Source organism: Sycon ciliatum, chromosome 2, assembly GCF_964019385.1.
Source record: "Sycon ciliatum chromosome 2, ocSycCili1.1, whole genome shotgun sequence".
Taxonomy (NCBI): Eukaryota; Metazoa; Porifera; class Calcarea; order Leucosolenida; family Sycettidae; genus Sycon; species Sycon ciliatum.
The window spans coordinates 46811925-46826832 of NC_088644.1; the positions used below are offsets into that span (position 1 = coordinate 46811925).

General features: G+C 45.2%; 1 protein-coding gene across 1 annotated transcript in view; it reads right to left on the reverse strand.

The window, feature by feature from the left end:
* Positions 1-742: 742 nt before the first annotated feature.
* Positions 743-14908, reverse strand: part of LOC135810647 (leucine-rich repeat-containing protein 15-like) — an 80238-nt gene continuing 66072 nt past the window's right edge. Inside the window, exons 6-7 of the mRNA XM_065324138.1 lie at positions 10243-10314; positions 743-821 (exon numbers count right to left, since the gene is read on the reverse strand). Of these exons, the coding sequence (XP_065180210.1) occupies positions 743-821; positions 10243-10314 (151 nt within the window). The remainder of the gene's footprint in view (positions 822-10242; positions 10315-14908) is intronic.

A 14908-nucleotide genomic window follows, 5' to 3' on the forward strand; every position in this document is an offset into this window, starting at 1 on the left:
TGCACAAATTGGATGTGAAACCAAAACAGTCCAACTGGGGGAAAGGAGAGCGAAAACAAACAAAATATACCAAAGGACCACAACAAAATTGAGCCATGAAACGTCTTTCTTTCCAATAAAAACGATATTCAACAAGCGCTTTACACAACGCGTCTACAACTGTTCCCTTCAATCCAGTGAAGCAGATAATGGGTGCTTTCGATTACACGCATTTCGGTCAATTCTAGAATTAGTTATTGTTGATGCACAGTTCGATTACACAAAACGTGACAAATTCCGTCGTTATAATTGATTTTATCCAATTCCGTCGAGTCCGTCAATTCTGAAGAGAGGGCGGAATTTCTCTAATTCTGGCGCCAGAATTGTACGGTCGGTGTGTTACCGGTCTGGTCATGACTCAAGCGCGCGAAGAGCCTCCCTGGCCGGCGTGTGCGCGATGTTGGGTCCACGTGCGCGCGAGGGTGTGCGTGATCTCTTTTTACGATTCATCAATTTTGTTTGTGACATGACATGAATAAAAAGTGTTGTGAATTCCAGTCGTTCGTTTACAAGGCCGGAATCCGCTCATTCTGGTCATTCTGGAATTTAAAAAAACCAGTTCCAGAATTGTGTTAACGTGTAATCGAAAGCACCCAATAATACTCACAGATATTAGAGTTTTGTTCATCACGTGTTCAGCAGTACTCTATATGCACACAGTTATACAACTGTTCCCTGCATTCAGTGGTGCAGTTGATGATACTTACAGGGCAAAGAAGAGATTTGGTAGACCAGAGAACACACCATCACTTAAATTCTGGATCTGATTATAGCTCAAACCTCTACAAACGAAAAAGCAAAAAGACAATGTTGTTCTTGCATAGTTCCGGGTAGTGCACAAAACACCGAGCCTAGGTGTAGTGGTTCTAATCTATAAAGACGAATCATGACCCTGTTTTCAGAAATAACCTAGACTCCTGATCACAACATGATTCATATGCAACTGGGTTAGGTTGCACACTTCACATACGCCACTGTTAATAATTATAGTCCCCGTAGTTTTTCTTCTATTGTCAAGCATGAGGTTTGTTGCAAAGCTAAGAAAACGCAATTTCTAAAATTACTTTGACATTGCAGAAAAATAACGACCCACCTAAGCATGAAAAAGATACTGGCTTGAATTGTTAAAATTGCGTGAGAACTGAATATGACGTTAAACAGTATACCGAAATAGGGACTTCACCAGGGACTCATAGTCTTTGGCGTATACTGGCGTTAGAAAAGGTACAAGAAAACCCGTTTTATGGTTCGTTTAGTTAATATTTTGTTATGTTGGCAACCCCCTTTTTTGTTAGGTACATGAAGAACTGGAGCAGAAATAACGGAAGTGCGTGATATAAAGTTGAAGGTTCTGGAAATTTCAATGCTTTTCAAGTAGAATCTGTCATTTTTTTAGAGAATAATCCACAAAGGGCGAATGACTCATGGATTCAATTAGTCTAAAGGGCTTTAATAATCTTCGTTCCGCATTTCCTAAAACTTCAGAACATCTGTAAGTTATAGAGGGATACATCATTTTTGCATTAGACACTGTAGGGCAGCTCTGAAAATATTGGAAAATTTGCTGTTCCATTTACTGTGCGCTGCTGTCAGGGTATCCAATGCACGTAACCCTTTTACATCCAACTATTAGGGTTTCACCTCTTGACGGCACCCAGATACTGCTCTGGACATCTGGACACCGTCTGCCATTCTCTCAATGGGCTCTGACTTTCTTTCAAAGTCTTGCTCGTTACGCAGGTAGACGCAACCTCTCTGTGTAGGAACTGATTGCGCTCTTCCTTCATGCCCTTTCCTCTTCGCGTATCACCTAGGCTGGTCAGGTCTTGAAAGTGCTGTGCATAATCGGAAGTGCAATTGCGCAGCGTAATTTTTTTAAGAGAAAAATGGACATTCGAGGGTAATGCATGGAGTTTTCAGGAACATTCTGTATCAAACGAAAACACGTCACTTTACCGGGAGTTTTTGTTTGAAATCCCCGGGACCCGGTAGTAGTGAATGAAACGTCTTTTACGTTCGAAAGAAACACAATGGATGAAAATGCAATGCAAATTTAATGTGTCGCATCCCTGGCTCTCAGTGACCGGACCCAGGAATCACTACGAGCGGCAACTGAATAGACGTGTGGCCTCACAACAAGCCCAGCACAACCCAGAGGCCAACCAATATAGCCGGCTTGGTCCAAGTTCAACCCCACACGATCAACAGACAAAGACTGTTAGTTTTACGTTGTGAGTAGTCACTCAAATCCGAGCTCAAAGTAAACCAAGACAGAGAGCTGAGACCGAGTCTCGACTGCAGTAAAAGAGAGAGCGGGAGCTTCTTTTATAGCGCAATTTGAAGATATGGCGTGATCATTGCCTAGAATGATACGAGGTATTTCCAGGAACTTCTTGAACAGGTAAAACTGGAATATGAGCAGTCAGTCAGCAGAAAAGCAGAATGTACGTACGCAATCATTCGAGAAGAAAGAGAAAGAAAGACATGGAGAAGAAAGACCAAATTGGGACGTGGGGAGCACGCTCACCCACGTCAGAGTACAATGTGCGTATAAGAGGGTCACGTTGGGGAGCCCGCTCACCCAACGTGCCATAGTTCAGTGGCTTCTTATGGTAAGTTCTGCTGCATTCTTGGTCTTGCTTGCTTGATACTGTGACCTCTTGCGCGGTGAAGGTTTTGGTTTATGCACACTTAGCTCTTGTTATGCAATGTCATGTTATTCTTGCCTCCTTGCACGAAGCAAGGAGGCATCATGGAACCCTGTAGAACGTTGTTGTGACGTGATTTTGCACAAAGCCTGGAGTCACATTTCCAGGACGTTAACCACTTCCAGGAAACGTACAATGCGAGAACCTACCTGACCAGGTTCCGGCGTTGGGTCACATCATGTGCCATGCCAAGAAGGTGTGTCACCTACGTGGGAAAGCGCGTGTCGCTCAACCTACATGCTAAGCACGTGGGACAAGACACTGGCCAAACCACATTCTATCAAAAAGGGCGTAACAGCTCAGCACAGATGCTCACTATCTAGATCCTGCTGTCACATGACTATCAGGCAGCAGTCGTAACGTTCAGGGACGTGACAAATGCAAACCCCGAAAATCAGAAAAGGAAAAATTCAAACCAAAAGAAAAAAACAGTGCGTGATTAACTTTATAGAGTAGTAGTTGATTTCCCAGGGTTTTTTCCGGGAAAACCGGGAGTGTTCGCCTGTATGGAAATTGTGACGACAAATCAGGGACCAATACGTACAGAACACATGACCAATCACACACGACTCTCATTCCCAGACCTAACTAACACTGCACATGTCCAGCATTCACTTGACAGTCACTCTCACAGGGACGGAACCAGATTCTCACACTCTGACACGGCGTAGTCTTGCATGCACCACATACTATAAATGTCACACATCACAACATACTCGCACGTACACTTTTTCCTGGTGTAGGGCTGACTGCTCAGCAAACTTTCTCCCACCCACTCTCTTGCTTTAAAGCGACGTTCAATTTTCGAGGAGAGTATTTTAACTCAAAACAGAGACAACTCGCTTGTGATTTGCAAACGTTTCGCGTCGACTTCTGAGGATTTCAGGAGCTGAGTGAAAAGGACCCGTTCGACAGAAGTATCAGTAAAACTCACAGTCTAATGAGGTTCAGCCAAACAGTGGGGGTTCACATCTCTGCCTCCACCACTGAATGGCGAAGATCCAAGCAACTTGGCTCTCTCTTGGGGGAAGAGGAGGACTTGAGCCCACGAAGGGACCAAGCATTAACATCATATGGCCTCATATATTCGCTCTGGATATGACGTCAACTTGTATCCGAGGAAACCAGGCTTTGTCTATGCAATGCCATCGTCCTACCAACGCTGTTCCACAACTGCGAAATCTGGGGACTGATGGAGGCTGCACTGGAGAAGCTGAAAGCCTTCCATAGACGTCAACTACGGACATTTTTCGGAGTTAGGTATGCCGCCATCATCTCCAACAAAGACCTATATTCCAGAGCACACACACAGCCACTCTCGCACATCGTTGCTGTCCGCCGTTTCCGGATGCTGGGTCATGTTCTGAGACTGCCCTCAGACGCCCCGCCAAATCAGGCAATGGACAACTACTTCCGTCGAGATGTCACTGGTGTGCGTGGCCGCCTGAAATCGAACCTGGCCATGGCAGTCAAGGCAAGCGCTGCTGCCAGAGACATGCCAATGAAGATTGATCAACAACAGCCCCCGTCACGCTGGCGTTTTCAGAGCCAGCTTATGCTGTTTAGTATTTCTTTTTAGGGCTCTGTTATTCGTATGTATGTGTGCAGGCGTTGTGGCAGGATTCCTTACTGTAATTAACACAAAACTGAAAATAGAAAGAAAAAAAAAAATGAAGACCATGACCGATCTGAGTGAGTTCAGAATATGCGCTTTGGAAAAGCAATCATGGAGGGAACTCTCAGCCTGAGCTGGTTTTACTCACGGCTGCAATGCACGGAGTATTGAACCCGAGACAGAAGCAGACCAGGCATCATGACTTTGCACATCTATCCTGATGCTGCTTCATTACGGGATCTGTTGTTTTATTCATCAGCACTCGGCCGAAGCGCGGGAGATTGGCACCCACCGGACTAGCATCCAGCAGCCAAAGGTGGGGCCATGCATCAAAATTGTGGATATTAAATACGATCGTAGTCAAAAAAAAAACAGAGAGAAACACACAACACTTTTTAAAAAATCGATCATAGGAAACAAGAGAGGATTTGGAGGAAAATAGGACCAAAAGACCTCCACCACCCACAACAGAGCATTGAAAATCAAGGACCTTACACAGAATAGCTACCGAGCCATAGAGAGCATTCTTCTGCAATTCAGACTCAGAGCAATAGCTGGTGATATCGATGGTTTCAAGGTATCCTGGCAACTGTTTGGAAACAGTGCCCAAACTACCACAAGAACAAACTGAGTCTCAACTTGCCATAGCCGATGGATTTCTCGAGCAAGAAGTTGATACTTTGCATGTTTCTCAACTTCCTTATCAGCAACACATGGATCACCAGGTAGAGCAATGTCAATGATTAGGGACTTATTCGCAGGTCCATAGAAAACTCTCATTTTGGAAGCATTCATTAAATATCACGATATTTATAGTTTTTTTCTCACTGAGACTTGGTTTTTTTCTACCCCTCCCCGACCACAGGATAAATATCCATAACTATGTAGTATTCAGACGTGACTGAAAGACATCCATACTAGGCAGCACAGGAGGAGGTATAGCTGCGTATGTCAAATCCAGTCTTTCCCACAGGATTACTAGGCTGACACAAGTGGAGGACCGGACATAGAACATCTCTGTCTTCAAGTACGCGTCACTCAACAGCTTCCAATGGCCTTCCATGTCTTCTACTGCCCGCCACATTGTACCGTAGACGAACGCGACCAATGTTTCACTTCCTTCAGGCGTACCTTTGCTTTCAGGAACGCTGTATTTTGTTCTCGCATCCTTTCTGAACATTTGCCTCCAGGAACGCTTTATCTGTAATCGTCAGGGAAATCGCGCATAACAACAGTACTAAACTATCGTAATCCGACATCATCATTATTCATTTTTCTCACATCTTTCTCATACATATTCATATCGCAGATTTCTCGTTTTTGTTAGGAATCGGAGAATCCTCTCTCCGGTGAGAAGGCAGTATTGCCTGTGCCCTGAGCGAATTAAAATGAAGGAATACAACAACAACAATCTTTGAACAGAACCAGCCACACTTGCCCACAATCTTAGTGTGTGACTTCAACGCTAAACTACGTGCATGGAACTCTACAGACCCGTTTACAGGAGAAGGCAAGCAACGCTAAAAAAACACAATTTCTCACGGTACAGCGTTTGATATTGCAGAAAATTAATACAACTGAGCGCCGAAGCATGAAAAATACTCTGGCTTGAATATGTTACTAAATCGATGAATCTGACATTAAACAGTATACCTAAACGAGGACTTCCCCAGGGACTCATAGGTCCTTGGCGGATCATGGCGATAGAAAAGGTACAGAATCCTCGGTCTTCTTCATGGTTCATTTAGTTAATGTTTTGATATGTTGATACCCCCCCCCCTTTGTTACTGTGATGAAGAAATAGAGCAGAAGTTTAAGGAAGAGGGTGCCATAAGGTTTGAAGGGTCTGCAAATTTCAGTGCTTTCGAGCATTATTTTAGAGGATTTTCCGCAAAAGGGCAAATAACCCATAGATTCAATTAGCAATCTAAAGGCCATAATCATAATCTTCGTTCCGCGTTTCCTAAAACTTCAGAACATATGAAAGTTATAGAGAAAATGATTTTGCATTAAACACTGTAGGGCAGCTCTGAAAATGTAGGGAGATTTTGTTGCTCCATTTACTATCCGCTGCTGTCTGGGTATCCCATGCACGTAGCACTTCTCATCCAAGGATTAGGGTTCCACCTTTTGACGGTACCCAGTTACTACTCTGGACATCTGGACATCCTGTTCAATTCCCTCAATGGGTTCTGCCTTTCTTTCAAACTCTTGCTCGTTACGTCTCAGGTAGACACAACCTCTCTGTGTAGGATCTGAATGCGCTTGTTCTTTAAAGAGGAATAGGCATTAAAATGCCCTTTCCTCTTTGCGTATCACCTGTGATTGCCGGCTGTAGTCGGACGTCCCCTTGCTATTTGGATAGGGAATCAGTGAAATGGAAATAGTACCGCTCTCCAACGCATACTCTTGATTGTGTCGCAATTCGTATATTATAACAACAAAATGATGAAGGCGCAAGAGGAAAATGGAAAACGAAGGTCAAACGAAAAGAAAACAGGAAAGACACGGAGAAACCACAAAGAACAAGCAGTAATAAATAATAAAGCGGATACAAATTCATACCGACCAGCCACCAAAATCTCTAACCCTTGACAAGACATGCATAATCCCTAGATTTCTCTCAAAATCCCTGAAAGTCACGAAAACAAGTGAAAAAGAGCTTTCCCGCATAAAAACCTTCGACGGCATAAACTGCAGATCTACGTACAGCACTGTTCGACCCCTGCAGTGCAGTTCGATCAGTCGGCGCCCGCGTCTGCCACTGCAGATCTTGCAGGCTAGGCTGGTCACGTTTTGAAAATGCCATGCACAGTTGGAAGTGCGAGTGCGTACCGTTATTTTTGGAAGATAAAAATGGGACATTCGAGGCGATTCCATTGGGTTTTCCGAAACTTTCTATATCAGACAAAGATGTGACTTTAACGTGAGTTTGATACCAGATAGCAGCGTGATTAAGTGTCGCTCATGCAAGTGCTGAACAGACACTGAGGAGATGGTTTAGAGGAACCAACGTTGTGAATGGCCAACGGTCCTCAGCGTCTGTTCAGCAAAGTGTGTATCCCTGGATGTTTGTGCCTGGAGAGCACTATATAGGTGATGCTCTTCAGGCACAATCTTCCTCAGCCTACTCAAGCTCAACTGATAAGGGATAAATTCCTCGATACACTGTGTATTGAGCAGGAAGAGGTGCTTTCTTGCAGGTTTGCCGAGTGGACGGTTCGATGGACTTCTCGTGTGCTCTGGATGGCAGTCCTGAGTTAGTCAAGTAAGAAATCAAGTCGGCAGGAATAACGCAAGCTCCCACTTAGAGAGCGACACAAAATGGTACAACATTCTCTGTGAAATTGGGTGCAACTTCAGGGGAGGCGTTTGTTAGCACCCTAGGCACACCACAGGGTGATGGGCTGAGCCCAGTTTGGTCCGTTTGCTACCTGAAAGCAGCAGTGAAGAAGACTCGAAGCAAACTACCACCACGGCCAGACACTGATGCAGCAATACCACAGGAAACAGGATATGCCGATGACATTTCCTTCTATTCGCCTGAGCAACGGTGGCTTGACAACTCCCTAACCGTGGTAGCTGACTGGTCACTCAACGTTAACAGTAGCAAAATAGAGTGGCTTCACATCTCTACCTCCACCATCAAATGGCGAAGATTCAAGCAACTTGGCTCTCTCTTGGGGAAGAGGGAGACTTGAGCCCACGAATAGACCAAGCATCAACATCGCATTGCCGCATGTATTCGCTCTGTATACGACGTCAACCTGTATCCGAGGAAACCAGGCGTTGTCTATGCAATGCCATCGTCCTACCAACGCTGTTCCACAACTGTGAAATCTGGGGACTGATGGAGGCTGCGAAATCTGGGGACTGATAGACGTCAACTACGGACATTTTTCGGAATTAGGTATGCCACCATCATCTCCAACAAAGACCTATATTCCAGAGCACACACACAGCCACTCTCGCACATCGTTGCTGTCCGCCGTTTCCGGATGCTGGGTCATGTTCTGAGACTGCCCTCAGAGGCCCCGCCAAATCAGGCAATGGACAACTACTTCCGTCGAGATGTCACTGGTGTGCGTGGACGCCTGAAATCGAACCTGGCCACGGCAGTCAAGGCAAGAGCTGATGCCAAAGAAGACAATTGATCAACAAGAGCCTCACGCCACGCTGCCTGTTTCAGATGCAGCTTATGCTTATGCCTGGTGAAGTTGACAATTGTACTGAATTCGAACATAGGCTTCACAGGTGAACTAAATCAGTCAAAATGTTGACATTTATTTTATTTATTTATTTATTTATTTATTACAGCATCTCATAGCACAGTGAGAACACCCGGCAATACAAAGAGAGAGGGTGTTAGCCAACCACGGCAAGGAAGGGAGAAGGGGAGGAGGGAGAAAAAAGGAACTGGCATGGATAAGCAGTGATTGCAACAAAATGAGAAACACAAAATCAAAGTCAAGGTGCGACAAGGCTCTTAAAAAGGCGGAGGGAAGAAAGGTCCTTAGCTTCTTGGGGAATGAAAAACGAGTACGGAAAACTCTGAAAAATTCTGCAAAATGGCACTGGGCAATACACAGGGGGGTAGAGGGCACTTGGTAACACTGACTTTGTCTGGTTTCAGGCCTGGCCGTGACACTGCCAATGTGGTGTGGACACAGCGCTGGATTTCAGCTAAAACCACCTACTTCGTGTGGGATCGCCAAGTCCTTAGCCTCGAAATGTCAAAAGCATTTGACACCAGTAGCTTCATGAAGTAAAATAGTTCGCCTCTTTCTCCACACGTATAATATGATACCATAATGTGGGTTATCCGAAAAGGGGGCAGATTCCCAATGAGGTTGTTAGATACACACCTGCTATTGAAGGACCATACATGTACATAGCGCTTCTTGTCGATTTGGAATAATTTTTTTTATTTAAGATATTTTTGGTCTGAATCCTTTTTTTTCTTCTGAGTCCTTTTTTCATTATCGTCATCTGTTTTGTTTTTGGTCTTTTTGGTGAAGCACGTGAAAGCATAATTAGCTGTTTTCTCGAGCATCCTGCGACCATCCGCTAGAGCACAATCTGGTCATTTCCGAGCAGAATCCGATTACCCCTACTAATGTGCAGAAGAAACTATGAATCTATGTAGAATTACAGAGGTTGTGACTGAGAGGAGCATCATGGCGAGTCGATTGTCCAAGCCGGTTGTATTGCGTAAATAATGATAGACAAGAGCAGTGATGTAGCAATGGGATTTGGGATAAAGAAGACGAGCTGTGAGATGTTGAGGGGTCACTAGAATGATAAAGCACTTTTGTGCTCCCGCACATATTGCCAGGCGTCAGGCGCCAAGCCTCCCTGCCTATCCGACCCGCCATATACAAGAACAAAACTGAACTTAAGTTTTACATAATTTAATTATTCGACCAGACGGAGGCGGGCAACGGACAAACAAAGAAGACCGCACACAACAAGGGTAACTGGAAACTGAAGGAAAAGACAAAAATCATGCCCGCACATGAGCATGCACGCAAACAAAACAAAACAAAACGCATTACAATGACGTAACCGTTCCATGGTGCATGCACAAACTGGATGTGAAACCAAAACAGTCCAACTGGGGGAAAAGGAGAGCGAAAAAACACAAAATATACCAAAGGACCACAACGAAATTGAGCCATGAAACGTCTTTCTTTCTATTTAAACGATACGCAACAAGTGCTTTACACAAAGCATCTGCAACTGTTCCCTTCAATCCAGTGCAGCAGATAATATTACTCAAAGATATTAGAGGTTTGTTCATCACGTATCCAGCAGTACTCTATATACACACAGGTATAATTACTATTCCCTGCGTTCAGTGGTGCAGTTGAGAATACTTACAGTATTTGGAGGTTTGGTAGACCAGAGAACACACCGTCACTTAAATTCTGGATCTGATTATCGTTCAAATATCTACAAACGAAAAAGCACAAAGACAATGTTGCTCTTGCTATGTTCCGGGTAGTGCACAAAACACCGAGTCTAGGATATTGAAGTTCTAATCTAAAAGGCCGAATCATGACCTTGTTTTCAGAAATAACCTAGACTCCTTACCACAACATGATTCGTTTGCAACTTGGTAAGATTGCACAGTTCACATACACCACTGTAAATATAGTCTCCAGCATTTTTCCTCTATTGTTAAGCAAGAGGTTAGTTGCAAAGCTAAGAAAACATAATTGATTTTCTAACGATGCATTGGTTAACACTGGAGACACACAGTTCACATTAACCACTGTTAATTTCTAATGATGCATTGTTTGACAATGCAGACAAATAACGGGCCGCCAAAAAATTAACAATATGGCCCGATATCTGAGACTTTCGACCTTCGGGGCTACGCGGTTTTTTTGAGAAAACACTAAAAACAAATTTGTTCGCAAAAAAATCGAATCTGTCGAAGCAAAGTGCAGAGACGACAATGGCGGAAGGAAATGGAAGGCGATTCTTGTGTCAGTTGGTTATTGGGCTCACGGAGCACAGCAGCCGCGATCCCATGGACGGTGATGCATCGTTCTTTGTGGATATCCTGTCAAGCGGCGACAGCGCTTCTAGTTCTGAGAGCGCATGTCAGTCAAATCGATCGCAAGTGACACGCGGTACTTACCTGTCGGGGGCGACGATGATGAGGACTTGGCCTGGATGAGTATGATCAAGGCCAACCACAGTCTGCCTCAGCGATAGCTGCTACAGCTCCAGGCAAGGACAACCAAGTGAATTCCTGAGGGTACGCCGCTTGCAAGGCCGCTGGCCGCCCTTGCGCGGGTGGCAGAACTGTTTCCTGAGTGTCACGCCAGACCTGCTAAAACAGCACGAAATGATGCGAGTTTTCTTTGCGACGATGATCCTAAAATGTTTTGGATGGCAAGCTCGATACTCGAGCCAATAATGGCGAATCAGACCATCACGGAGCACGTGAGGCTGGGCAATCTCGAGTACTAGTAACATTCTGTTACTTTTGAGTTGGTGGTGTGAAACGCTTGCCAGGCTGTGTTACTGATGTTTGGAAATGGTCAGTCTCCACAAAGTGTGACAAAGCGAATCTGGACGCATTTGCTCTGTTTGACTCCTTCACAATAAGTATGTGAATGCTGTTACATGTATCATGGTGTTCCGTCAAAATCTATTGCAGACTATCCTGTCAAGCATGTCCATCACCAGGAGAACAGATAAATCACCTCTCCTTCTAATGCTGCTATTGCTGCTGTTGAAACTACACAACCTCAATAAAGTCACGGAATGCTGGAAATGAAGTACCTGAACAGTCAAAACACTTTACTATATTAGTTGGCTATTGATATCACACGGAAACAATTTTTGGTGGCTCCAAACACATCTTTCAAAATTGTAAAAAAAAGAACAATTCATTAACATGACTCCTGACTGTAAAATGGATTTCTACATGGTCAATATTGGTCTGATGGCCGTGAAACGAAGTGACAATACTCAACAAAGGCTAGACATCAATTTGCAACAAAAAAATCAATTTCACCAAAACAGCCCCGAAGGTCGATTTTCTCAGATATTGGGCCATATACTGGCTTGAATTGTTACAAATTGGGTGAGAACTGAATATGACAGTATACCTAAACTGGGACTTCCCAAGGGATTCATAGTCTTTGGCTGATCATGGCGTTAGAAAAGGTACAAAAATCCTCGGTCTTCTTTATGGTTCGTTTAATTAATATTTCGTTATGTTGACAACCCCCCCCCCCCTCCTTTTTTGTTATATTGATGAAGAAATGGAGCAGAAATAAAGAAAGTGCGTGCCATGAGGTTTGAAGGTTCTGGAAATCTCAATGCTTTTTGAAAAGAATCTGTCATTGTCACAAGTTTAGAGAATTATCCGCAATGGGCGAATGCCTCATGGCTTCAATACTGCTGAAGAGAAAATAGGTGTCCTCGTGCCGTGTGCTCGTTCGTTCCTGACTTTTAGAGAATCAGAAGGGTTCACAACATTTTGCGACCACGCCAGGATTGAAGCGCGCATGGCAGAGGCACTAGGTAATTCGGAGGCCATCTTCATCGCCAATGTAATTCGGTTAGGATTGGAAGGCGAGAAGTTGGAGGAACATGTAGAGCAGAGGCTCCGACAGTGCGCGGAGCGTGAGGAGCGCAGTGCCAGACGGCAAGAGGAGGCGCTCAGCACCAAGTTTGACAAAAATCTCAAAGAGATTACCGAGCGCGTAGCCAAGGCGTATGAGGATGATGGTGAAGCCGCCAGTAAGAGTGCGATGGGAGGTACAGTGGAAGCTCCCAGTCACAGCGGTGGGCGTAAACCGTTGATGAAAATCCCCTCATATGTTGTAACGCAGCCACTGGAGCGTTATTTCGGCCTGTTCGAGGACATCTGTTCCAAGAACGAGTTCGAAGAAAGGGAATGGCTGCTGCGATTGCGTATCACGCTAGCGGGTAGCACAGCGGAGAGGATCTGGATTGGCTGCAATAACTACGAGGAAGCAAAGCGAGAGTTGCTTGCCTCGCTCGGAAAGACGCCAGGAAAAGTGTGAAAGACATTGCTGACAGGCAAGCAGCGGTCAGAGGAGTCTTTTCACTAATACGTTGTGCGTGTTTGCCGAGAGGTAGAGGTGTGGGACACACTCGCTATGACGGAAGATAGCGAGGTGGACACCAAGTAGAACGCCGATACATTATGATTCTTTATTCCACTCCAAATTGAAAATAAAAATAGAAATTGGAGGTATTACACTAACTCAACGGACTTATCATAGCCAAAGGTAAGCAGCACGGTAAAATATACGGAAAAAAGTAAGGTAGAGAGAGAGGAAGGGAGAAAGGCGCATGTACCATCACAGGCACTAAAGCCCAGAGGTATCATGACAACAGGTATTGCAGAAAGGGGAGCATCAGAAGTTGGCGAAATATTCAGGCCGGCAAAGCTCATCACTGGGCACCTCAGTGTTTCAATTACAACCTAAAACGAATACAATAACATACAGAGCATAAGAAGCCCATCAGGGACAGCAAAAAGCCCTATACTGCACCCAAAACAGATCTTAGAATGGCCATCGAGCCAAGGATAGCAGCCTGCTGCAGTTCGTGAAGGTGCCGCTCTTCTCCACATAGCTGCTTAATTGAGGTAGCCACTTCTTTCGTCAGGCCACCAAGAGCACCAACTATGATGGGCACTACGGACACTGGCTCCTGCTGCCAAATCTGCCCAATTTCCACTGCGAGGGGCAAGTACTTCGCTTTCTTTTCAGCATGTTTTAGTGTTACTCTATGATCCAGTGGCACACTGACATCACTAAGTTGGACTGACTTGCCATCGTCCCACACAAGATCCGGCCGATTTTCTCCAACCATCCTATCTGTAGGGATTGGCATTTCCCACATTAACTTACGGCCTTCACTATCCTCGACGTAGTGTGGAAAGTGGCCAGGGGAGCAGGAGATACCAGTTTGTAGCGATGACAGAGTACCCGGTGGACTATAGCGGCAAGACGATTATGGCGAATAATGTATGCCGTCCGTGCCAACACGGGGCAGCATGGCAAAATATTGTCAACAGTCTCCCCCGGACCTCCGGACAAACGGCACATGTCCACCACGGAAGTGTCGCCAATAACCGATCTCTGGTAGTTCCTGGTATTAACCACCTGATCCTGAGCAGCAAATACGGATGACTCAGTGGATGGACGCAATGTTGGAGACTTTTTAAGGGGAAGTTAAGGCAAAAATAATAAAAAATCACCAGTTGTAGTCTTCGGGGTGCTGAGTCGAATGGTCGTGGTCCGAGGAAGCTGAGACGCTCTCTTCCTACTTGAATCCCAATCGAACTCACGCACTTCCACCGAAACTGGGTGACTGCGCCCTACTAGATGGGGATTTGTATGCAAAATGGCACCTCCTTTATTCCCAATCGAACATGGTTGAACAAGCGGTCACGTGCTCCTGGGTGCCCAAATCACCTGGTCACCACGCCAGCAGGCGACAACTTTCACACCAAGGTTCAACTTCAACAGGCTAGTAAGTTGTACCCTGCAGGGACGGTGACCAGGTGACTGGTGTACGCAAGAGCACGTGACCGCTTCTTCAACCATGTTCGATTGGGAATAAAGGAGGAACGCTGCATCGCAGCCTTTTCGGACCAAAACCAGTCGACTCAGCGTCCAAAAGACTACAACATATGGGCCAATCGCGGGCATCCATGCTTTTATAAGAACGAAATGGCGCTTTTAGTGACATTTTGCATACAAATCCCCATCTAGTAGGGCGCAGTCACCCAGTTTCGGTGGAAGTCCGCGATTTCGATTGGGATTCAAGTAGGAAGGGAGCGTCTCAGCTTCCTCGGACCACGACCATTCGACTCAGCACCCCGAAGACTACAACTGGTGAAATTTTAATTTTTGCCTTAACTTCCCCTTTAAGAAGTTGAACGAGAGAGGCATGTCCAATACACCGGCACTCCTCTGCCAATAGCGACCATGCTAAAAACATCGTCAACTCGCTCGTGATTTGCAAACGTACTGGGTCGACTTCTGTG